This window comes from Cervus canadensis, chromosome 14 (genome assembly GCF_019320065.1).
Source record: "Cervus canadensis isolate Bull #8, Minnesota chromosome 14, ASM1932006v1, whole genome shotgun sequence".
Lineage (NCBI taxonomy): Eukaryota > Metazoa > Chordata > Mammalia > Artiodactyla > Cervidae > Cervus > Cervus canadensis.
Window position 1 is genome coordinate 1,266,994 of NC_057399.1, and position 26,405 is coordinate 1,293,398.

Sequence of the window (26,405 nt, forward strand, 5' to 3'; positions counted from 1 at the left end):
CTGGGAGCCACCGGAGCCAAACACAACCCGGGACAAAAAAAAAGTGCAATCTTGGAAATTACAGGTAATGAGACAAGGAACACATGCTGCTGGAATGACAGAACATTCTGCTGGCCGATAACACTTAAAAACTTGAAATAAGAGCTAGATAATGAACAGAACTGGTTCCAAGACCAGAATGGCTGACTGGCCAAGGGAACAGACGTGTCTGGTCAGAAGGACCGTACCCCGCTTCCACAGATCAACCTTTTTTGGGGGGCAGCGGGGAGGGCTGTGCCATGCGGGACCTCGTTCCCTGACTGGGATTGCACCCTGGCCCCCTGTATCGGGAGCTCGGAGTCTTAACCACTGGATCACCAAAGAGGTCCTTCCACAAATCAATTTTTCATCTAAATTTTGCCTCCACTCTGACTACCCGCTTCCCAGTACACGTCTCCTGTTTCAGCGTGGGGGCAGCTCCCCCCCACTGTCACTCTGGCACCTTCTCCTGGGAGACCACCCTTCACTCCTGGGACTGGAGCACTGTCCCCAAGGGCCACACGAATGTGTCCCATCCCCCAGGAGCTCTGTGGCCCAGGGGAAAAAAAGGCTCGATACACCTGACTAACTGAAACTGGCTCCTCAAAATGGAACCAGAGAAGCTGAGTCTGGGCACACGGCCAAGGGCACCGCTTCAGGAAAGGCGCGCCAGGCGAGCCCGTGACCTTGACCTGTGTGACGTCTGGCAACAAGCCACCAGCTCAGAGCCTCAGTTTCCTGCCTCACCATGAAAGATGAGAACCCTTCCCAGCGTCTGGAAGGAGCTCCACAGACGTGTCGCCTCCTCTGCTGCCTGATTTCACACTGGCACGAGATGGCTAACAGACACGGCCGGCCACTCAGACAGCTTAGCAGCCACAGCCCAGCTGGCACCTGGGAACCGAGGTTGTGAAAGGGTATTCAACCAGAATCAGTGATGCAGCTACTAACTCTAAAGGGAATCAAGAAGCTGGCCGTGGGGACTTCCCTTGTGGTCCAGTGGTTAAGACTCCTCGCTTCCAGGGCAGGGGGCATGGGTTCAATCCCTGGTCACGGAATTAAGATCTCACATGCTGCGAGACACAGCCAACATTAATGTATAATAATATAATATTATATAATATTATTATATATTATATTTTATTATATATAAATATATATTATTTATATATTTATATTGTATATAGTATTTATAAACAATATATATTTGTAATATATAATTATATATTATATAATATTATTTATTACAAAATAATAAAATACTTAAAAAAAAAAAGTTGACCATGAGTGAGCTGCTGATTAACTGAAATTACAACGGAACTGATTTCGGCAAGCAGAGGAACTGAGAAATCCAACATATTCCACTTAGAGGCCAGCTGGCCATGGGGAACTAACCCCAGGGCTCCCAGCTTCGAGCTCAACACCCAGCTGGCCGGCTCTGCCCTGAGCCCAAAGCAGGGCCCACGTGACTGGCCCCTCACCTGGCTCTCAGCACACAGTTCCAAGCCTGCCCTCCCCCCACCCCGCCAAAATCTCCGTCTCGGTAGCCTGCCCGGGGCGGTTCAAGGCCCGCTGCCAAGCCTCTCCGAGGCGGAGCGTGACCAGCGTGACCAACCTCTGCGAGCAACCTCCCAAATCTGACACCTCGGTCCCAGATCCCCGCTGCCTGGATCTGGACACGCGTTCACCTGTGCAGACCCACCCACCACACAGCGCCAGCTCAGCGGAAACCCAGGGAAAGCGGCACCGCAGGACCCAGGCACCTGCGAGCTAAAATAACCTGCTGCCGCTAAACATGTGCGCCAGGTTCCTGCCCAGGAGCTGAACGGAACAGCGAAGGAGCCTCAGCTCAGACTCTTCTTTCAGAGAACTTTAGGCCTCACTGAGCTCCACTTGCGTCCCACACCCAGCTCTTGTTTACTAAAGAACTTCATATGATCGAGTGACAGTCATAGATCTGCGCAGTACAATTAGATGAATGGATCAGAATCTGCTTCTTTCAGAAAGCAAAAAAAAAAAAAAAAATTCAGCAATCTGAAACCAAAGCCCAGTTTTAAAAAAGATGGTTTTCAGGATGAAGCTCATAAACATACATGACTATGCATGTTAATATTTTCAGTGCTTGATACAGTTAAGTTGAAACAAAATGTTATGGGTCAAAAAAAAATCTGCTGAGTGACTGGAGGGTGAGGGAGACAAACACATTTCCTCCAGAAAACAGAAAGTCAGCCTAAGTGAATACCATATAGAAGATGGTTTAAATAAATATACTGTGAAAATGGGCACAGTGAGGGAGAGGGCTTGCCCCAGGCCCAAACCACCAAGGAAGCAGCTTTCTCTGGAGTGGCCATTTATGGAATTCGCAGCTTCCCAGGTAGCTCAGTGGTAAAGAATCCACCCGCCAATGTGGGAGATGCAAGTTTGATCCCAGAGTCGAGAAGACTCCCCTGGAGAAGGAAATGGTAACCCATTCCAGTATTCTTGCCAGGGAAGTCACATGGACAGAGGAGCCTGTCTGTTGACCTACCATCCATGGGGCCACAAAGAGTCGGACACGACTGAGGACGTGCACACGCATGCCCCAATAACTGTGGCCCTGAGGATGAGTTCAAAGGCTGCAGAGAGATGAAGAAACAGGCTAAATGAGTGGGCATTCCTGTCTGAGCTCAGGATATCTGGGCATCCACTCTCGGGTGTTTTTTCCTGAAATGGACAGAGGATGAGAGCACATTCGTTGGTGACTGAGCCAAAGTAACAAAGTTAATGTGGACCAAATGGAAGGACCAGTGGGCACACGCACACGCACTCTGAGAAAAGAGAATGACCCTGGCATGCGGTGGGTCGCCGCAGCGACTGCCTAGCACTGGTAAGTCACTGCTGGCCCCTGGGACCACAGGGAATCCCACCCCAGGTCAGGCAGGCAGGGAGACTGACTTAGGGCCACGCAGACAACTAGACTCTTTTGAGAGGAAAGGCCCCGGGGTGTTCACAAGCCCCCAGATCGCGTCTATCTGCTTCATTAGAACTGTCTGAGCGAAGGGCAAGAGAAACCCAGCCTTCTGTCCATCCTGCAGCCTCTCGAAGACTACAGTTCTTCAGGAATGTTCCGAGAGCTATCATTACTCAAAGACAGAAGGGCTAGCCACTGGCTATGCATTTCACAGACTGTATCTCACTTCATCCCTCAAGATAGCACCACGAGATAAGCAGCATCACCGCCTCCACTTGATAGATGAGGAAACGGAGACGTGGGAAGGTGGAGCAACATTCCCAAGGCCACAGAGCTAGGAAGTGACAGAACCACTCTGCTGGACAGCAGAAACTGACACAATGCTGGGAATTAACTATGCTCCAGTACAACCTTTTAAAAAAGAAAGTGTTCCCTGGTGGCACAGTGGGGAAGAATCCACCTGCCAATGCAGGGGGGCCAGGTTTGATCCCCGGTCAGGGAAGAAAGATCCCGCACGACACAACTAAGACCCAGAACAACCAAATAAATAAAAAAAATAAAAAACAAAAGAAAGATCCCCTTCCTAGAGATTCTGATCCCCCAGGTCTGGAAGAAAAGCCCAGGAAAGAGTGGGAAAAGAAACCTCCAGGGCTAAGTTCAATAAATGTGAGCCTTTAAAAAGGCACGGAGCTCTGGGTGGTGATGGGAAAACTTCGCTCAAGGAAGGGAAAAACTGACAGTAAAGCTGACCACTGACGAGGGCAGTGTAATACATTTAGGGGGGAGGGGAAACAAATCGTGGAAAAGCTCTGACATAGGGACTCTGTCTGTGTAGGCTGGATTGTCATCCTACTGCGGTCACAAAGTCGAAAAAAACAAACAAATCGTCTTGTCCAGCACCGATGCAAAAGTACTAAACCAAAAGGAAACACGCTACCCCCCGCCACCTATAAACTTAAGAGAATCATTCACCCTGGGGCCACAGGTGGCTGCCCATGGAGAAAGAACTTGTGAAACCCCAGGACGGTCAGCTCAATGGGCTGTCATGGGGAGGGCACACTCAAACGACCAGGAAGATTAAGGCCAGTGAGCCCTGGGAGAGTCTAGCAAGTGAGAGAGATAAGATAGGGTCCCAACCTTGACCGAGGCGGGTCAACACCCCCAAAGAAGGCAATATAAGTTGCCTTACTGGGTTTGGACAACTGTGTGAGTGCAATCAGTGGAGGGGGGGGGGCCCTGCAGTCAGAACCAGAACTGTTTTCTAACCTCCGCGTAAGAAATCTGAAGGCAAATGCATGTAGGATGATTAAGGCTGCAACGGGACCTTGCCCTCACCAGCTGGGTGACGAGTGGCACCAGCACGCTCCGTTCAAAAGGGACAGAGCCAAGCCCTCACTTGCCACACACCCTCCTACACACATGGGTTTGGACTGATGATGACTTTTCTCGTCTTCCAGGAGTTCTCAGAGATCTAGAGATGATGGGAAGAAGGGTAAACACAGACATACTCCATCCTTCTCCAAGCACAGTGGAACTGCTAACAGGAGTAACAGACAGTGTTCTAGGTTTTTTTAAGAACACAAAAATGCTTCCACAGGCCTGACCCTTGGCTTGCGTGTTGAAGCCACACTTTGTATTCTAAAGATGGACAGAGAACCATCACAGATGGACTGAAGGTCTCCAGCTAGGGAGTGAACTGGGTTTAGAATTTATCATCTAGGGGCCACCACTGCTGCTCATCCATTCAGTGATTCTTCTCCAACACACAGGTCAAAGTCCTCGGGGAACCAGACCCAACTGACTGTGGGGTTCAACGGACTCTTCCCAACACCCAGCTTCCCAGCCAAACTGCATACTCGCACACCCTGGGGCCTGCCCCATTCTTAGAAAACAACTGCTTTGTGTCTGAGCCCACCTGAAGAACTTCTGGCCTACATCAAGCCTAAGCTCAGAACTGACCCTGTAATGACGGTCTTTATTAATATTTAAAATTAAAGTATCAGGGACTTCCCTAGTGGTCTAGTGGCTAAGATTCCACATTCCCAATGCAGGGGGCCCAGGTTCCATCCCTGGTCAGGGAACTAGATCCCATGCGCCTCAACTAAAGATTCCACATGCCTCAACTGAGACCCAGCGCAGTCAAATAAAGAAATAGAAAAATAAAAATTAAAACTAAAGTACCCTGTTACCCAGCAAGTCCCCTTTCTCAGTATCTATCCTTGGTCACATATGTGACAAACAGGCATGTCTGACCATGTTTACTGTAACAGCATTCGTATCAGTAGGGGATTTGGAAATAACTTCAATGGCCATCAATTAGGCTAAATTAAACAACTGTTTGGGTGTGTGCTAAGTTGCTTCAGTCATGTCCAACTCTTTGCGACCCCATAGACTGTAGCCCACCAGGCTTCTCTGTCCATGGGATTCTCCAGGCAAGAATACTGTAGTGGGTTGCCATTCCCTTCTCCAGGGGATCTTCTCCACCCAGGGATCAAACCCACATCTCTTATGCCTTCTACATTGGCAGGCAAATTCTTTACCACTAGCACCACCTGAGAAGCCCACAAACAATGGTTTAGCCTTCTGGTTCTAAGGAAGGTTATGCAGGAGATAAAATCAGTAAGACCTATCCACAGTGACAGAAAGCCATCACCAAGATGTAAGGGGGGTGGAGGGAGCACAATACTACTTGCAGTGCACTTTTTTTTTTTAGTTCTACAGGTATAAATGCAGGTATGTTAAGCATCTGAGCACACCAACAAACTCATAACAGTGGTTAACCTCTGGGAAAGGACTGGGATTACAAGTGGTTGTTAAGGAAGATTTGGTTTTGCTCTGGAAGGTTTGCACTTTCTTTTTTCCTACAGAAAATGTGTTCCTGTATTACCTGTGTAATGAAAATTCCATTTCACCATGTGATTTTTTTTAAAAAAAGAAACTGACCTTGTTCCATACATTTCAGTCCTATGTTTGGGGGCAATTTCTACCTGAATCTGCCACACAATTCCCCGGGAGGCTGAAAGCAGAGCGGTGCAAAGCAGTGGGCTTTGCAACACAGATCTTGCTTTAAGTATTAGAATCCCAACTCTGTGACTCTGTGGATAGTTCAATTTATACGCCAGTTCAGGGAAGAGGCAAGAAAAAGAGAAAGGCATGTCAGAGGGCTTCTGGGTAATTTAAAGGGATGTCCTAGGAAAGATTTCAGTTGTTCGAGTTGAGCATTCCAGCTGTCCAACATCACACACACACACACACACACACAGAGACTCGCCCATAATGGCAGTGCTCACCCAACCACACGTAATCCACACCAGGGCCCCTAGCCAACCAGCTGTGCTTCAGGCCCTTCCATCTGGGAATCAGGATTTCTAACATCAATTCCGATCCCATGGGTTCATAAGAAGGAAGAAGCTGACCACCACATCAGACAAGCTCCAAAATCTCATTTACTCCTGGGGGCCACCTAATCACACAAAACACCGATCTTTTAAACACACACACATACTCTCCACCTCTTCAAAATGCCACATGAAAAGTCCATAGAAACACAAAAGTCTATTATTAAGGACCTAGGGTCACCAAAACTAGCTTAGGGTCTTAGAAATCAGAGCTATGGTTCTTGATTGGGGTGAAGGGAACACTTCGGAGGTGATAGAAAGGTTCTGTCTCCAGATGCATTTGTCAAAACTGATCAAACGGCACAGTTCAGATCTGAGCATTCCACTGTATGCAAATTACACCTCAATTTAAAAAGAAAACTACCCCAGCACCGTTTCTCCCTGGCTGCAGCAGAACTTTGAGCTGTCCTATGAGATATCTGAAATCTCTGTTGTGCTATGTAAAGTGCACAAGTACCATGGCGACAGTCACCATAAAAATAGATAACAAGATTAAAATGGATAGAGGACACAGGAATTTAAGAACGGCACACCAGGAGCAATTCGTGTTCGGCTGAAGAAGAAAAATAGAAAGAGGACATTCCTCCACCAGAACCACCACTCCCCCGCCCCCCTGCACTTTGAAAAACAGCCACCCAGTGTGGTTGTTTTTACTAAAAGAGTTTTATGGCTTCCTAATACTCAAAGGACAAAAACGGCTGAGAGCTATTATTTCTTATCATGTTTTTGCCTTAAAAAAAAAATATCTGATAGCCTAAGTTTTTCCCATACTCACTGTTATATGGCCCAGGGAACTGATTCCGAGCAATTCAACAAGCACAGTCCATGTGCCATATACTGTGTGAGATCCAAATGATGCTGAGATAAAGGCGGCTTGAGCCCTTCATCATCAAATGCACAGAGATTTCCCACTTTAGTTCTCCATTACAGAGTTCTGTCTGTACTTTTTACATACATCTAAAACTGACGCCCCCTAGATATGCACCCCGAAATTATTCCACATGAGGAAAGCACTTTCGGGCTTCCCTGGCAGCTCAAAGGTAAAGCATTTGCCTGCCAATGCAGGGGACACAGGTTCAATCCCTGGTCCAGGAGGATCCCACATGCCTGGGAGCAACTATGCTCATGTGGCCCACGCGCCACAAAACTACCCGGCCTGTGCGCTAGAGCCCGGGAGACGCAACTGCTGAGGCCCATGAACCATAGAGCCCAGGCTCTGCAAACAAGAGGAGCCGCTGCAATGAGAAGCACGCAGACCTCGGCTGGAGAGCGCCCCCACTCGTTTCAACAAGGGAAAAGCCTGCACAGCCACAGAGACCCAGGCCAGCCAAAAAATAAAATTTAAATAAAAAGAAAAAAGCACTTTCTTGCCTAATACTGATTCTTTCAAATGCCAAAAGGCAGGCATGAATGGCCTGGTGACATAAATCTTGCGTTCTTCTCCAAAAGATGAGATAAACCTCTACTCTCCTTGTGGAATTTCTGAGAAACATTTGCTATGTGAGTTAGCCCTGACAGTGCTCCCAACAAAAGAAGGAATCCAAAAATATCAGCAAGAAAATCTAAAATGTTTAACCAGAGTGGATTCTAAATAAACCATATATTTAAGTAAAATTTAGGCAAAATTAAACTTCCACATGGAAGCAACAAATAATAAAAATGTGAAAACAAAAACATTTTTACTCAAATCACAAATTTACTGTTTAATATAAAATAACATTAACACATGCATTTCTGGAAAATCCCACCCAAAAGTTTCTTTATCTGTTCCTTGTTGTCACTGTCCCTAGATCCACAGAGCAGCCACAAGGTTCAGACTCATCCCTGGTGTCAGGATGGCATTTACTGTGCTGAGGGCCTCCCAGGTGACTCAGATGGTAAAGAATCAGCCTGCAATGCTGGTGGCCTGGGTTCGAGATTCGATCTCTGGGTCCAGAAGATCCCCAGGAGAAGGAAATGGCAACCCACTCCAGTATTCTTTCTTGGAGAATTCCCATGGACAGAAGAGCCTGGCGGGCTATAGTCCATGAGGTCACAAAGAGTCGGATACGACTGAGTGACTGACCACAATAACAACTATAACCTGGTAAAATAAATCTGCCTGGAAAACATGAGGAAGGAGATAATCAAAGACACTTTCAGGTCCTCCACAGCCAAGCAGAGGACCCCAGGAGTCAATTAAAGGTCCCCATCTTGATTCATTTATTATACTGAATACAACTGCCCAATAAACACGTTAGTCTTCCATATGTCAACCTGCTTTGTTTATTGTTATTTGCCATTTCCACTTCACCTCTGTCTTCTTGCTTTTCCTAAAGACAAAATTCAATTTTCAGCAGTCGTGGCCACAAGCTGACTTCTGAGCCACCATCAAATAGTTCTCTTCCTCCTTTCTAAAATGACCCCAGAGGATTTCTTGAACATGTTGAGACGCACTTATTAACATTTTCTAAAAAGTTTACAATGATGATGTTGACCCTAGTACTGTACAATTAGAGGTATATCCCATATTTCACACTATCTTTCAGCTTTGACAAGTCACACAATAACCTAAAAATTGGAAAGGACTTTGGAAGCCAGCCTACTTCCTGTTCTCTTCTACGGCACCCTTAATCCACAGCATTCAGCCCAAGTTGAATACCTCCAATGATAGGGAGCTCACTACTCCATGGGAAGACATTTCCACTGTTGGTCAGAACTGCCAGCTAGAAAATTCCTTTTCTGGGACTCCTCTGGTGGTCCAGTGGCTAAGACTCCACACTCCCAGTGCAGAATCCCAGGGACTGGGGAGCCTGGTGGGCTGCCGCCTATGGGGTCACACAGAGTCGGACACGACTGAAGTGACTTAGCAGCAGCAGCAGGGAACTAGATCCCACATGCTGCAACTAAGAGTTCAAATGTCGGAACTAAAGATCCCGCAAGGCAACAAAGATCAAAGATTCTGTGTGCCACAACTGAGATCTGGCACAGCTAAATAAAAAAAATCAGATTTAAAAAAAATTCCTTTTCCAACAGAACTGAAATCTGGTCTCCCAGTCTTTATGGTTTAAAGGAACCTTAAAGCTCACCACCTTCAGTGTAATCATTCAACAGGTAAGGAATCATGTAAAGCAACCATTCTACAGACGAAGAATCTGAAGCTAGAGAGGATAAAGTAATTGTTCCATCCACTGGTCATATTCTAACACCAGGAGCAGAAATGAAAGTCAATAACCATGAAGATATTTGAAAGCACTACTGGGTATCCATGCCCCTGAGTATACTCCTGTCATTCCTAATCCCACAGCATCCCAGTCACCTTCCTGTGGGTGAAGTCTTCTTTGTTCTTGTTTCTTTAAAATCATAGCCCCACAGTGGTCCAAATGTCACAAGACCAGCAGAGGTCATTAAAACCAGATCCTGTGATTGGACTGATGAATTTCTGATCCAGTTATGAACGGGACTTGAATTCTAAAATAGGGCTTGCCTAGTGGCTCAGATGGTAAAGAATCTCCCTGCCAAGACAGCAGACCAGAGTTCGATTCCTGGGTTGGGAAGATCCCCTGGAGAAGGGAACGGCAATCCACTCCAGTATTCTTGCCTGGAGAATTCCATGGACAGAGGAGCCTTGTGGGCTACAGTCCATGGGGTCTCAAAGAGTCAGACGTGACCAAACAACTAACACCACCTTCTAAAAAAAACCTCAGGTCACTCAGGGCTCCCATTAAACTTGTGAACAACAGAACAATCTCAAACTTTTTCCCACATGATCTGCCCCCTCCTTGGCACCTGGAGGACCATCGCGGCTACACTGTGCTTGTCTGTTTGACTGCTGGTCTCCTGCTTTCAACCAGATCATCAAATTCAGGTCAGAGACTGAGTCTTCTTTTGTGACTCCAGTCAGTGCTTGACACATAGCAGGTAAATAACTCAAGATTAGTCACTGAATGAATCATCTACCTTTACCCCATCCTGTCCCTGAACGATAAAATGTTTTTTAAAAATAGTGTTCAGGAGAGTGAAGAGACAAACCACAGGCTGGGAGAAAATATTTGCAAAGGACACATCTGATAAAGGACTATTATCCATAGTATACAAAGAACTTTTAAAACTCAACAGTAAGAAAGCAAACAACTCAACTTTAAAAAGCTAGCCAAAGACCTTAACACATACCTCACCAAAGAAGACATGCAGATAACCAAAAAAGCACATGAAAAGCTGTGATCACCAGTCATTAAAGAAATGCAAATTAAAATGATACCACTACCCACCGATGAGAATGGCCAAAATCCAGATAACTGACAACGCCAAATGCTGGTGAGGATACAGAGCAACAGGAACTCTCACTTATTACTGGTGGGAATGCAAAGTGGTGCAGCCACTTTGGAAAACAGTTTGGTGGTTTCTTCCAAAACTAGACACTCTCTTACCATACGATTCAGTAGTTGCATTCCCTGGTATTTATCCAAAGGAGCTGAAAAATGACATTCACATAAAAACCTGCACACAGATGTTTAGAGCAGCTTCATTCATAATGATTGCCCATACTTGGAAGCAACCAAGGTGAACAGATAAATACACTGTGCTACATCCAGATAATGGGATATTGTTCAGTGCTAAAAAGAAATGCTGAAAAGAAGCCAGGAAAGGACACGGAGGAAGATTAGATGCATATTATCGAGTGACACAAGCCTATCTGAAAAGACAATACACTGTACAATTCCGATGATATAACATTCTAGAAAAAGCAAAACTGTGAAGGCAGTAAAAATAAAAGGGGCTACCTGGGGTTAGGGAGAGGGACAGGTGAATAGGCAGAGCACAGAGGATTTTAGGGCAGTGAAAATACTCTATATGATACTGTAACAGTGGATACATTTGTCCAAAATCAGAATATCCTAATATAAACTGTGGATTTTGGGTGATTAGTAATTGTCAGTGTAGGTTCATCAGTTACAACAAATGTACCATCTGGTAGGGGATGTTGATGGCTGGAGAGGCTGTGCATGTCAGGGGCAGGGAGTATGTGGGAAATTTCTTTACCTTCCTCTCAATTTCACTGTGAATAGAAAACTGCTCAAGAAAATAAAGTATATTTTAAAAATACATATATGGTAGTGTTTTTCCTGCTGTGACAGACATACACCCTATAAAAAATATAAATAGCAAACTTAAAACGTTTAAAAAAAAAGTCACTCAACTCATCTATCTAGAAGTAACCAATATTAGTATCTTGGTATTAAACTTATTGGACTATTTCCTCCCAGTCATTTTCTATGCACTTTTTTAATTTTAAGATTTGAAATCATAGGGGCTTCCTGGGTGGCTCAGTGGCAAAGAATCCGCCTGCCAATGCAGGAAACACAGGTTCGATCCCTGATCCGGGAGGATCCCACATATCTTGTAGCAACTAAACCCAAGCGCCAAAACTATTGAGCCTATGTGTTGCAACTGCTGAAGCCTGAGGGCCCCGGAGCCCGTGCGATGAGACACGAAAAGCCACCACAATGAGAAGCCCATGCACCACAACTGCAGAGGAGCCCCCGCTCATCGCAATGAGAGAAAAGCCCACAAGTAGCAACGAAGCTCCAGCACACTCAGAATAAATAAAACTATTTCCAAAAACTTAGAAAGATTTGAAATCATACTCTAGATGCTCCTTAACTTTTCGCAGAAACATCTGTCCATGTTATTTTAAAGTATTCCTAAACATGATTTTTAATGGCAAAATATTCCATGATGAAGACACAGCCATCAGAATCACTTACGGATTACCTCCTGCCCAGTCACACTACTGGATATTTAAGTTGTTTCCAATTTTTCATTATAGTTTAAGGAAAAAAAAAAAACTCCAAATAATCTCTGTGTACAAAGCATCATGTACATTTGGGATGCGGTCTCCAGGAGGGGGATTATCTTACCAGAATGTATAAGCATTACAATTCAAATTTTAAAAACTAAATCAGACTTTACATTTATCCCTTATGGAATTTTTTTTTAATTTGAGCCCTCATTCTGCATATCTCTGAATCTTGGTTTATCTACTAAATAAGCAATTCCTCCCACCTCTACACTGTCAACAATGCTGACAAACACACCTTCTGTATCTTCATCCACAATGATGGGAAAAAAATGTTGAATAGCTCAACGCCAAGAATAGAACCCTATGATGCTCATTTTTAGACCCCTTTCCAGGCTGACTCAGTGCCACTAATTAACAGTTTTTGCATACAACTGTCAAATTAAATTAATACCACCACCCAGCCCACATTCTACCACTTATTTAATATGGACCATCCTACCTAAAGAAACTGATAAATACTTTACTAAAGCCAAAGTGTACCATAGCTGACACATGGCTTCTCTGATGTAGTAACCAAACCGTCATATAAAACAGGAAATGGGGGACTTCCCTGGTGGTCCAGTGGTTAAGAATCTGCCTTCCGATGCAGGGAATTCGGGTTCCCACCCTGCTCGGGGAGCTAAGATCCCACATGCCATAACTAGAGAACCCCTCACACTGCAACTACTGAGCCCACAGGCATTCTGGAGCCCACACAATGCAATGAAAGACTCCGTGTTGCAATGAGATCTAATGGGGCCAGTAAATAAATAAAATGAAGTATAAAGTGAAAGAGGGGCATTGGACACTTATTTTTAAAAAAGCAGGAAATGGGTTTTAATTTGATATGATTCGGCTGACTTCTGGTTATCCTTGCATCCTATGGTCACGTATTTTTAAGCCATTTGGCAAAAAGTATTTCAATTCTGACTTGTAACAAAGACTGTTATTTTAGGGGATTCCCTGGTGGCTCAGTGGTAGAGAATCCACCTGCTGATGCGGGAGACACGGGTTCAATCCCTGGGTCAGGAAGATCCCACCTGGGGCGGAGCAGCTGAGCCCGAGCGCCACAGCTGCTGAGCCTGTGCCCTAGTGCCTGGGAGCCTCGACTACTGAGCCCACTTCCGGCAACTACTGAAGCCCACTCGTCCTACAGCCCTTGCTCCCCAACAAGAGAAGCCACCGCAATGAGAAGCCTGAGCATCGCCACTAGACAGCAGCCCCCACTCGCTGAAACTAGAGAAAAGCCCACACAGCAACGAAGACTCAATACAGTCCTCAATAAATAAATTTTTTTTTAAAACTGTATTTTAAAATAGTCAGGCCACACATCTGTAAAAAGCAGGGTGGTTCTTGTTCAGTTCCTGTCACCTGCAGCTTCCCCTGGAGAAGGACTATCAATCACAGGTGGTTATGGACCCCCGAGTTTCCTAGGAGTCATTTCCATTCACACCTGGTCTTGAACCAATTATTACATGGTCATTATGCATCCTGGATGATCAGTCTCTGGATCTCGGAAGCCCACCTCCGATACCATCCTAGGAAGGATTTAAGAGAAGGAAAGAGACCATCTCCTTACCATTCCTTTATTATTGACCCACAGAACCAAAGCTCCTGAGAACCTAACGTCAAATGGCACTTGGCAGTTGTGACTCACATCTCACCAAATTATTACCTCAACATGATTCCCAGAAAGTATGTGCCAAGAGTCACCACCTAACCAGGCCAGCCAGAAGTGAAAGGGGGAGGACTGAGAGATCCTGAGGGTCACTAGAAACTGGCCTCACCAGAGAATACAGTCCAAGGCCATCTCTAATTAGCACCATTCTAATCACCAAAAAAATATTTCAAAGTGCCAGCTGGCAGCAACTCAGAAAATACTATTGACAAGCCTCAAACAAGTCATCTGCACACAAAGCTCTCCAATTCAGTGGCACACTCCCACCCCAATCCTCCTACAGCGATCCCAGATTCCCTCCTTGGCCTTTGAGTCTCTTGGAAACTCAGGTCACAAACCCAAAGGCCTGCAGAGCTGAGCAGGAAACTGATATCAACTGGATTAAAGCAGCAGAGAGCAGGGGAACCTGAATGGCTGTCCACCCACCAACCCCCCAGGGTGGGGCTGTCACCCATCTCCCACTCAGCTGCCCAGGCCGGCCTGATCTGACTTTTTAAGAGAGTTCCAACTTCAGAGTTGGACTTTTCTGGACTGCTCCTGATTTTTGAAAACCTCTGTGTGGCAGAAAACCTCCCAGGGACAACCCCAGTCTGCAAACTGAACACATTCTTCGGGCCTCCTGTTTACAACCCCTCCACTACCCTTTGATCCTAACCAACCTTTCCAGTCTGACTGCTCCCTCCTCTCTCACAAGGACCTCTTCTGCACACTCTGTACACCCCTAACTCTTGGCCGTGGGCCCCCACCTGTGCAGCATCATAGTGATAAACCCCCACCTGTGAGGCACCATGAGCCACCACAAAGGAATCACCCCAGACTTCCTTCCCTATTTCAGAAGTTGTTTCCAAGTCACACAAGCATAGCTCCTTCCCTTGTACCCCGTGGCTACTTATTTTTCATCTTGGCATTTCATCACCTTGCCTTGCTCCTTAATCACAGGCGGACCTTATCTCTCATGGAGCCTGTAAACGTTCAGTCCCTTCCTCATGCTTCCTTCCACCTTCAGCACTAATCAGGGGCGCTCTGCACAGAAGCAGTTTACTCAATACTTCTTCGCTGTGAAAATGCTCTTTAACTGTTTTCCTAACTGTGGGTTATGATCCTTTACAGACGCAATAAGTTGACTTAGTGGAAGACAATAAGCATTTGTAAATGAAAAAGAATAGAATAGAAAATGAAATGATCAGGATTGAGATGGACATAGACACACCGTGCTGTGCTCAGTCATGTCTGACTCTCTGTGACCCCACGGACTGTGGCCCACCAGGCTCCGCTGTCCATGGCGTTTCCCAGGCAAGAGTACTGGAGTGGGTTGCCATTTCCTCCTCCAGGGAATCTTCCCAAGCCAGGAATCAAACCCATGTTTCCTGTGTCTCCTGCGTAGCAGGAGGGACCTCTAGGCAACACCGTAATGATCTATATGGGAAAAGGATCTAAAAAAGAGTGGATGTATGTATACGAATAACTGATTCACTCTGCGGTACACCTGAAACCATCACAACATTGTAAATCAACCATACTCCAATAAAAATTCACTAAATAAAAATATCAGAGGAGATTGCACCAAGCAAAAGAGGTCGTACTCATGAGCTTAAATTAGGTTTTTACATACATGATCGGGTGTACTAGTTCATGATGTAAATTTTATTTCTTAATGTAGGTCATGGTTGAAACAGTGTAGAAAACACTGTTCTGTAATCAGTAGATTAGTTCCACCAGTGCTCCATGCAACCTTTTTTTTTTTTTTGACAGTCATATATTCCCTAAAAAGAACAAAAAATATGTGATGGCCACCTCTCCCCATATGAGCCAGTTTGACCTGCTAATTCACTGATCCTGCATCTCAGAGGAAGAGGGAGACTAAGCAGCTGCAATTACATTGTCACTCATTCTGCAACTCTGTGCAATCATATCCTTCAAATTCACCAGCCCTGGGATGTTGCAAGCTGAGGCTTGGGGAATTTGTTCAGCAAATCACCCTTGCTCAGCCTTGCAACAGGAAAGCAGAATTCAGGGCTCAGGGGAAGCACCCTCTGCAGGCAGGCAGGCAGGTGGCTGGCTTCCTGCGACCTGGCTAGGGCTCCGGTTAGGAGGAACCTGGCCCTGGAAAAGGCACTATCCCAAATTTGGGTCCAAAATGTCCTCCTTCCTCTTTTAGATCATCTGGCTGTCCCCTCGTCTTATGCTTCCCCCATGCACACTTGCAATGGGTCACCAGGACTAGACTGAAGGTCTCTGTGGAGAGCAAAACTCAACACGTTTCAAAGTCCAGCAATTTATGTGCTTAGTGAATTCCATTCTAGTTCCCGCCATTCTCCAATCCTTCCCTCCCAGTTAGAAGAAAAAGTGTCCCATATTCCTCGGAGCCTCAATTCCACCGAGCTGCTTTGCTAACTTCAGGTTCAGGACCAGGTGATGTCATCTAAATGGCAAGACAGAACAAAGCCTTCCAACTCAGACCCCAGATCCCCTCACCAACATCCTCTACTGCACCCCCCATGACCAAGAAGACACTCATCAGAGTGCCTTCCATCCCCCAGCTCCCACAGCCTTTCCCACCCTATACACCCTGGTTTCCCACCAATCTCAGGGATGCAGCTGCTAGCAGGACACCTATGTTTCAACTTCTTAGCCAACAAAAGAAACTTCTTTACAGCCCGAGTATCAATTACTTCTCCCCAAAACATACATTTCGGATTTCTCCAGTTACGAAGTACAGCAGCTCCAAGGCCCTGGCGTGTAATCAATTTCCACAAAAAATTAATTTGCATTCATCTCCTCCTTCACCCTGCCCCTGTCAACAAATTATTTAAACTGTAATGCTTCTAAAACTCATCCACTTTTGCATTTCCAGTTATCCCAGTCCAAATCCTGGGCATTCCACAACTATAACAGTCTACTGATTTGTCTCGTAACATAACTTTTCAAAGGGCTTCCCTGGTGGCTCAGCAGCAAAGAATCCACCTGCCAGTGCAGGAGACTCGGGTCAACACAGGTTTGATCCCTGGGTCAGGAAGGTCCCCTGGAGGAGGAAATGGCAACCTACTCCAGTATTCTTGCCTGGAAAATCTCATGGACCAAGGAGCCTGGAGGGCTACAGTCCACAGGGTCACAAAGAGTCGGACTAAACAACAACATTACTTTTCAAAATCTTTCCAAAGACCCTCTCGTGACATCACTCTCTGGCTCAGAAACCTTGACTGTCTCCCCGGTACACAGAGAGTAAAGTGCAGTCCCTCAACCTGGCCTTCTAGGATGTTCACAACCTCAATCATCGTACTTCCCCATCTTTACTCCTACTGCTCAAGAAACATCCCCTGGTCTGACCAAGGACATCTCCTGTCTCTCAGGAAAGTCATGTCCATTTGCATCTTGTGGCCCACCTCAAGGGTCTCTGGGAAAACAGTTCTGGGATTCCTACCCTATTCCTTCTCTGGACTCCAAGAGCACCTATTCTACACTTTGCAGCTTGACAGGTAATCGTGCCCTATCTTGAGGCCTTATTTCCCATGCTCAAGTCTTTCTGTCTCCCCCGAGATGATTAACCCTGGAGGGAATCATCTCCTGTATCTTTTACATCCTCCTCACTGAGTAACTGTCTGAACCTCTTCTCCTCCTATATGCAATCCCTTTCTGACCTCTCACACCTGTTACTTCTTCCTCCCCTACCTCTGGCCTTTGCCAGGGTTATTTTCCATGTGCATAACTGATTTCATAACTTAGGACTCTAAGGCCAGTCCCCAGCTCTGACCTTGCCTTTGACAGTCCCCCTGTCCCCCAGCATTTAGTCACTCGGGCAGTCAGTATGTTAATCTGAACTTGAGCTCTCAAATCACTTCCACCTTTCCTTGGGTGCTCTCTCCCAGACAGCCTGGCATGGTGCTGAGAAGGCCTGCAGTCCTCCAAACTTAACTGAACTCAACTGCTCTGTTTTCTGGTGTTTCCAGTGTCCTCAGACCCGGAATCTCTGTTTACACAAAACCTTAGGAGGGTGTCAAAAAGACCTTGGATGCCTGTTGATCACGATCACTCACTTGCAGGCAAACTGCACCATATGGGGTGTAAAGAACGGATAAGTGGCCTGCAGGTAACCAACCCCTGCACCTGGCCGCCTGACATCCGAACGCTCGCCTGCGGGAAGCTCTCCAAAGTCACCGGGCATTGGCCAAGGCCATCTGAAACCAAGAGGCCACGGAACCCCCTCGGCTCCCGGCAGGTGGGCGTCTTCAGACTTCTGAGTCCCTCCTAAAGTGAAGGCGCCGAGCCCCGAACTCCCAGGCAGGGAAGAAAACGCTGCCCCGAAAATTGTTTGCACATGACAAACTCCCCGTCCAGGCCCCCACCCGCGCACCCCACAAGCCCACAGGGCCTGCGCCCGGGGCTGCCGGCGAGGAGAGGCAGGGTGAAGGCGCGCAGAAGGAAGCAGGGGGTGGACAGAAGGGCCGAAGTGGACTGGGAGGGTGGGGGCCAGCCCCCGAAGTGGAGGGTGTGTCGCGCCGCGCGTCCCGGAGCCCGGCACTAGCCCGCCCGGCCGCTCGGCGGAGCGGGCAGGAACGCGCGGGGCGCCGGAACGACTGGGCCGGCCGCCCAGCCGGAAAGGGTCAGGGAGGGGGCAGGTCACCCTCCGGCGGAGAGGCGACTCCGGACCGGCGCTCAAAGTTGGGGAGGGGACTCCTCGGCGAGCGTGATAAACAAGGCGGCGCACGGGAGGGAGGGAGGGAGGGCGCGCAGCCACCCCCCTCCCGGCCGGCGCGGCCACTGCCGCAGCGCCCCCGCGCCCCGACCGGCCGCTGCCCCGGCGGCGCCCGCCTCCCGGCCCTCCGGCCCGGCCCCCGCGGGCGTGCAGAGCGTGGGAAGTTCCCGGGCCGCCCCCCGTCCCCGGGCTGCAGCGCCGCGAGGTTCTCGCGCAGCTCACCTCGCCCCGCCACGAGTGGCGGCGCGGGCCAGGCAGCTCCCCCTCGGACAGCTCGGCTCGGTTCGGGGCTGCGGCTGCCGCGGCCCCCGCCCGCCCGGCGCGGCCCACCGCCCCGCTCCGCTCCGCTGCGGCCGCCCGCCCGCCGAGGCTCCGTTCGCGCCCACCTGGCCGGCCTGCCCTCCCTCTCCGGGACACTGCGCTCACGTACGCGGCCGCGGCCACAACCCGGCCCGGATTCCCAGCCCGGGAAGGGAGCGGAGGCGCGCGCCAGCCAGCGAGCGCCCGGGCCAAGCTGGAGACACACCCCCTAGCCGCCCTCCCCGCGCGCGCCCCCCGCCCCCGGCGCCGTGCGCGCCCGCCGCCCGCGCGCCTCTCGCCGGCCACACGCGCCCGCGCCCCCCGCCCCCACTCCCCCGCCGCGCGCCCGGCGTGCACACCCCGGCCGCCAGTAGACAGTGGGCGCTCAATAAGTGCCCGAGCGACTCCTCGCGCACATGCGTACTTGAACCTGACCGAGTGGTGACGCCCCCGCCTCCCCCACCCCACCACCACCATCCCCCAAATCCGACCCGGCGGCTGCAGCCCCGAACCAAACTTGAGTGTTTGCCTGTTTTCACTTGAACCGCCAACCGAGCCAAAGTTTCTCGCTGTTGTTTTTCCAGGCCGGGCTCTGGGACCGGCTTCACCGACACAGGCCAAGCTCGCCCCAGGGCGGGAAAGGCCGCCAGCAGGCTCCGGGCGCCACCGACGGACGCTGGGCGGGGGCAATGGAGACCCAGGCCGCGCAGCCCCGGCCCGCCGAGCGAGAGCGAAAGGCCGGAGGGAGTGAACGTCACGACCAGCCTTTCCATCTTCCTTGGCTTTCATGTTTTCTTCTCCATTTTATGACATTTTACTCCCGCTCACTCGTTTGTAGTTGTAAAGTGAGGCGTTATTTACTGTTTCTGGAATTAACAGGAGAGAAAGTTAACTATTAGCTTTCAGCCCTTATGTAAACAATACCAGTTGCTTTTGGCACCGTTAGCCTCTGGCTTTTGTATAATTTGTAACGAGGAGAATTGAAGCTGTTCCATTGTGTTCTGTGTTTTTCAGAGATAAGACCAAGAGCCACAACGGTAGTGAAGGACCCTAGTGCCTGTATGTGTGGGCATATAGATTCAAATTCAAATAAATTTAAAGGATAGAAGAAACCAATCCCCCCCCCCCCAAAAAAAGTTTTAAATATTTTTGGACTGACTTGTTGAGTTTGCAGTCAGTTCACCTTCAATTTGAAGTGTACTGTTTTTCTTGCAGTGAGACGGTGGGGAGTGTGCAGGAAAGGACTAGAGGCTTTGCAGTCAGACAAGCCTGGTTTGCAATCCTGCTTTTACTGTCGAGCTAGTTTTATGCTTTTCAGCAGGCTCTTTTCTCTCTCTGAACCTCAGTTTCTTTATCTGTAAGATGAACTAAAAAACATGGGTACAGTGCCTAGCTCACACCAAAGAAACACTAAATATTCTTTCCCTTCCCTAATGGTCCGCCATTTGTTAACATAAGAAAAATCTCCTTGAAAAAACTCCAAAGTCCCTAAAGGATATAGTGCTCAACTAGGGGTGATTTTTGCCCCCAAGAGACATTTTGGCAATGTCTGGAAGTATTTTTGATTGTCACAACTGGGGGTAGTGGTGCTCCCAGCATCTAAACAGGTATAGGGCAATGATACTGCTAAATGTCCTGCAATGCACAGGATGGCCCTGCACCACAAAGAATTACCTGGTCTGAATTGTCAATAGTGACACTGTTGAAAAATCCTAGTATAGGCTAATTCCGCCATCAAACAATTCACCAAAGACTGGTTCCTCATTTTCCTTCTTATCCTCAAGGAAACATTCTTCTTTTGCATTCAAAAGAAGAACAGAAAGCAAAGCATTTGGGGGATCACAGCAATGATATGAATATGCAAAACCTCCCCTTAATGGGAAAATGCAGATTTGAATTTTACTTTTTATTATTAAAGAAATACTCTACTTCATTAACAACCAATGTGTGCACCCTTATTATTAAGGTATCTTATTATGTATTATGTATTACTATAGTTCACAAATGTACTTCCCAGGTGGCACCTGTGATAAAGAACCCACCTACTAATGTAGGAGACTCAGGTTCGATTCCTGGGTCAGGAAGATCCCCTGGAGGAGGGCATGGCAACCCACTCCAGTATTCTTGCCTGGAGAATCCCTTGGACAGAGGAGCCTGGCGGGCTACAGTCCATAGGGTCACAAAGAGTTGGACACGACTTAAGCGACTTAGCACACATGCACAGTTCATGAATAGCTTTCGGTTCTGTTTCCCTTTCTCTTCAAACCATAGGTGCTTACCCACTTCTGCAGATTCACCTCTCTGCCAAGTCCTTCATTGATCCTGACATTTATAAAATAGTCCCTGCCCCCAAGGGACATCCAGCCTAGTTGGAAGTAAATGAATGCACGTGCAATAATTAAGGAACAATACAAGAGAGCATATAATTAAGCTTTAATTGCAGCACCCAGACCAAGGTAGTGAGGAAACTGAGTTCCAGCAACACCAGGTGCTACCTGGCTGAGGTGTTCTGCCAATGTTTGTTGAATGAAATGAAACAGTGAACACTTTTGACACCAGATAGGACTCCAGGTAGTATATAAATTCCATTCCAGTCTTTAAACTGCTACCCTTTGTAAAGGGATGTCGGTGGCTGGCTGTGAGTTTATTTTTCTTAAAACATCCAGTTCAAACTTGTAACCCAACCTATATATTTCTGAAAACGATTGAACTTTAATAAAACGGAAACAATCATTCATTTGACAGCTATGTCAGTGCCTGCTGGGTGCAGGGTGAGCCACCGGTCTCTAAATTTGCACAGAACCCAGAGCTTGTTCTGTTTGAGACAGGCCGTCCAAAGGCATGGGCTGTCTTACTGCACATATTGAATGAATATCCCCTTTGACTGCAGGTATGTACTTGTCAGTATGCATTCCAGAGTTTTGCACATTAATACAGACTCTGAACTTTCCCTCACAAACATCCATTCCCAAACACATACCCAGCACTCGGTCTCCAGGCCCTGTCCTGAACACCCCCCATAGCACCCTGGACACAAAGCAGGATGTGCTTAGAAAAACTATAACTGGTTGGTTTCCAATCTTGGCTCCCCCGCCAACCCCAATCACCAGCAGTACCCCCAAAGTAGAGCTTACCCTCCCTGGAAGCTGTCCCATCCGAGAACTGCCCTTCACCTTGCTTTCTCCCACAGCCTGGCCCCCTATTAAAATGTAGGCACCTGGGGGGCTTCCCTGGTGGTCCAGTGGTTCAGAACCCACCTGCCAGTACAGGACACACGGTCTGATTCCTTGAACCTGGTCCAGGACGTTTCCACATGCCTTGGGGCAACTAAGCCCGACTGCCGTAACTACCGAACTCTGGTCTAGGGCCTGTACTCGACATCAGAAGCCTCCACAATGAGAAGCCCAAGCACCGCAACTGGAGAGTATAGTCCCACTCACCACAACTAGGGAAAACCCACTCACAGCAACAAAGACCCAGCGCAGTCAAAACTAAACAAATACAATGAGCAAACATTAAAAAAAAAAAAAAAAAATGTAGTCATCTGGTACCTCCTCCTCTTCAAAGTCATGAGCTTCTTAGAGCTGTTAGAACTGTGCTTGTGCTCAATCATGTCCTACTCTTTGTGACCCCGCCAGGCTCCTCTGTCCATGGGATTTCCCAGTCAAGAATACTGGAGTGGGTTGCCATTTCCTCCTCCAGGGGACCTTTCTGACCCAGGGATCGAACCCAAGTCTCCTGCATTGACAAGTGGATTCTTGACCACTCATTAAGCTGAGGTTCAGCAAAGCAGACTCAGGACTTGTCTGTTATTTCTCATATTATATGGACACATTCATAGGAGATTTTCAGGGTGAATCTGAAATTGCCACTGTCTCCTGTCACCTGATGACTGCTTCCGGGCTTGCCTCCCTCCAGTCCATGCTTTTACACCAGCCTCTTTCCTCTGCTCCAGACTCCTCAAAGGCTTCCTGTAGCTTTTATAATAAAGTTCCAGCATTGCTCATTAAGATCCTTCCTGGTGGGGCTCTTAATTAGTTCTCCAGCCAGTACTTGCCTCTCTCTGCCTCCACCCCCTTCACTCTGCACTCTATACACACTAAACTGAACTTCTGTCCTTTGCCTGAACAGACTTTGTGGTTGCTTGACCCAAGCTGTTTTCTCCGCCTCGAGTACTCTCTATCCATCGCTCTCATCTCTTTATCTTACTATTCCTGCCCATTCTTCAGGAGTCAGCTTACACAGCACTTTCTCTGGCCTCCTCAAAGCTGGATTACCTGCCTCTCCTCTAAGTCCAGTAGCACCTCCACCCACCCCACCTCACCCTCAACACTGCATCATACCGAAATCTCCATTCCCTTGTCCTAATCTCCCACGAGTCTGAACATTCTAGGGACTTCTCTGGCAGTGGCCAAGACTCCATGTTCCCAATGCAGGGAGCCTGAGTTTGATCCCTGGTCAGGGAACTAGATTCCACATGCCACGACTAAGAGTTCACATGCTGCAACAAAGATGGGAGGTTCTATGTACCGTAACTAAGACCCAGCACAGCTGAATAAATTAAAAAAAAAAAAAATGTTTTTAAGTACTGAACATTTTATGCAGACAAGGAGTGTGTCTTGTCTCCATGCAACACCTAGCATTTGGCAGAGTACCTGGCATGAGGTGGGCCCCTGATAAACACTGGTGAGTAATGAATTGCTTGTTGAACTCTGGGTAGTGACTAGAGCTTTTCCATCCATAGTGCAGGCAATTCCTAGTTGGAAGCATGCCTCAGATGCCCAGAAGATGTCAGGACTGGTAAAGACCTTCTAACCATTTATTAATATTTGGAACAGGATGCAGCCTATAGAATGAACTCAGTTTTGGGGTTCCACCAGAGCCTCATTTGATACTTAATCTGGGTTCCTGAACACCAGTGATCGAGTTGACACCTCCACTTGGATGTCAGATAGTATCTCAAAGGTCCATGTCCAAAGTCAGACTTCTAATTTCACTTCCAATCGCTTCTCGGCCTTTTGGCTAAGATCAAGTGTAGTATCTGTTCTTATCAGTTTAATATCTGATACGTCCTCTATGTGAAACAGATCACCAGCCCAGGTTGGATGCATGAGACAAGTGCTCAGGGCTGGTGCACTGGGAAGCCCCAGAGGGATGGGATGGAGAGGGAGGCGGGAGGGGGGATCGGGATGGGGAACACATGTAAATCCATGGCTGATTCATGTCAATGTATGGCAAAAACCACTACAATATTGTAAAGTAATTAGCCTCCAATTAATAAAAATAAATGGAAAAAAAAATAATAATTTCACTTCCAATCGGCTTCTCCCCATTCCAGTAAGTGGCAATTCTATCCTTCTAGTTGCTCAGGAAACAAAGAAACAAGCAAAACCTAGGAGTCCTTTCTTTAATCCTTAACTCCTTTCATTTTCTTATGCTCCACATCAAACCCACCAGAAAATCGCTGAAATACATCCAGAATCAATTACATTTTTCCCTTTCCAGCCCTCTTTCCCTAGCTGGACCACCATCTCCCTGAGTTGGATTTCCAAAATAGACTCCTATCCACACTGGCAGGTGGGTTCCCAACCACGGGACCCCCAGAGAAGTCATCTCCTTGCTTTTTTGGTTGCCTCTCTACACTCTACTCACCACCACAGCAGCCAAAGCGATCCTTTTAAAACCTAAGTCAGGTCATATTACTATTCTGCTCAGAACCTTCAACTGCTTCCCTCTTCCCTCACTACAAGGTCTCCAGTCCACTCTCTGGCCCCCAAACCTACCTCTCTTCCCTGGCTCTCCCAATGCCAGCCACACTAGCCCCCTTGCCCTTTATTAGACCCATTGTCAACTCAGCCTTTTCAAAGCTATTCCTTTGGGCTGGACAGATCTTCCTCCAGGTATCCCCATGGGCAGCTCTATTACTTGACTCAGGTTCCTACTCAAAAGCACTCTAATGGGAAAGACATTCCCTCCCTCACCTATCTAAAGTAGCACCACCCAACCATCCCTTGGCCTAGCTTTATTTTCCTCCTTAGCACTTATCACCACCTGACAGGCTGTCTCCATTCATCGACTGTAAGTTCAAGGATAGTAGAGACTGGTGTTTTGTTTATGTGTCCCCAGCTTCTAGAATAGTGTCTATCACATTGTAGGCGTTCAGGAAATAATCACGGGACTTCCCTGGTGGCACAGTGGTAAAGAATCCGTCTGCCAGTGCAGGGGACATGGGTTTGATCCCAGATCTGAGAAGAGTCCACATACTGAGGAGCAGCTAAGCCCATGAGTCACAACTACTGAGCCTGTGCTTGAAAGCTCTCAAGCTGCAACTGCTGAGCCTGTATGCTGCAATCACTGAAGTCTGCGTGCTCCAGGGCCTGAGAGCCATAGCTAATGAGACCCTGTGCCAGAACTACTCAAACTGTGCACCCAAGAGCCTCTGCTTTGCAACAAGAGCAGCCACCACAATGAGAAGCCCATGCTCAGCAACTAGAGAGTAGCCCCCGCTCACCGCAACTAGAGAAACTCCAAGCGCAGCAACGAAGACCCAGCACAACCAAAAATAAGATAAATAAATGATTTGCTTAAAAAAAGAAAGAATCATGAATCAAGGACAGGTATTCACTACTTTAATCTGACTCATTTGAAAAGCCCCTGATGCTGGGAAAGATTGAAGGCAGGAGGAGAAGGGGATGACAGAGGATGAGATAGTTGGATGGCATCACCGACTCAATGGACTTGAATCTGAGTCAACTCCAGGAGTTGGTGATGGACAGGGAGGCCTGGTGTACCTCTATGCTACACAGTTTGAAACTCAGCTTCCATACCTCAACCTCAAACTAGCTATGAGTTTCAAATGAAAAGGATAATACTGCCAAATTTGCAACAACGAGCAGACTTGATGGTTTTCTTTTGATTGAGAAAATGTCACAATGTTTCCTAGTGACAAAAACTCCTATGTTAAGCTTTTCAGGCTAAAATGTATAAGATTTAGGAACTCTAAAGAGAAAGTCATTTGTAGGTAGGCCTGTGGCAATTGGCATCTTCTCTCTAATCTACCCAATTTGTAAGGCTTTCCTGGAGAAACTGGGCTTTGTATTTCTTTGAACAGAAAGGATTGATAGGTTGCAAGTAGGCTGTTCAAAGTTTAAGGATACACCTGGAGCAGTGTATCCTTGCTTAGATCTACACAGCCAGGTTGTTGTTTAGTAGCTGAGCATGTCCAGCTCTTTGTGACCCCATGGTCTGTAGCCCACCAGGCTCCTCTGTCCATGGGATTCTCCAGGCCAGAATACTGGAGTGGGTTGCCATTTCCTTCTCCAGGGGATCTTCCCCACCCAGGGATCAAATCATGTCTCTTGAGTCTCCTAAATTGACAGATATGTTCTTTACCACTGAGCCACCTGGGAAACCTCTGCACAGCTATATTTTTGAGCAAACAAGCCCCCACGTGTGTGAAGCTACCCACAGACACACCCCAGTCCATAAACACCCAGATCCCTGCTTATCTCTTCCCAGCTCTGAAGTTAGGAATATGAGCAGGAGTA

The 26,405-nt window shown here is 47.6% G+C and overlaps 1 protein-coding gene and 1 pseudogene across 3 annotated transcripts in view; one reads left to right on the plus strand and one right to left on the minus strand.

Moving 5' to 3' along the window:
* ZNF395 (zinc finger protein 395) overlaps positions 1-19,680 on the minus strand; it is a 48,250-nt gene extending 28,570 nt beyond the window's left edge. The window contains exon 1 of one of the 3 annotated variants that reach the window (XM_043486729.1): positions 19,388-19,680. In XM_043486729.1, the coding sequence (XP_043342664.1) occupies positions 19,388-19,647 (260 nt within the window). In that variant the 5' untranslated portion in view covers positions 19,648-19,680. The other 2 variants (XM_043486731.1, XM_043486732.1) reach the window with 2 other exon arrangements.
* A 4,180-nt stretch (positions 19,681-23,860) lies between these two features.
* Positions 23,861-23,955, plus strand: LOC122453406 (annotated as a pseudogene).
* Positions 23,956-26,405: the final 2,450 nt, after the last annotated feature.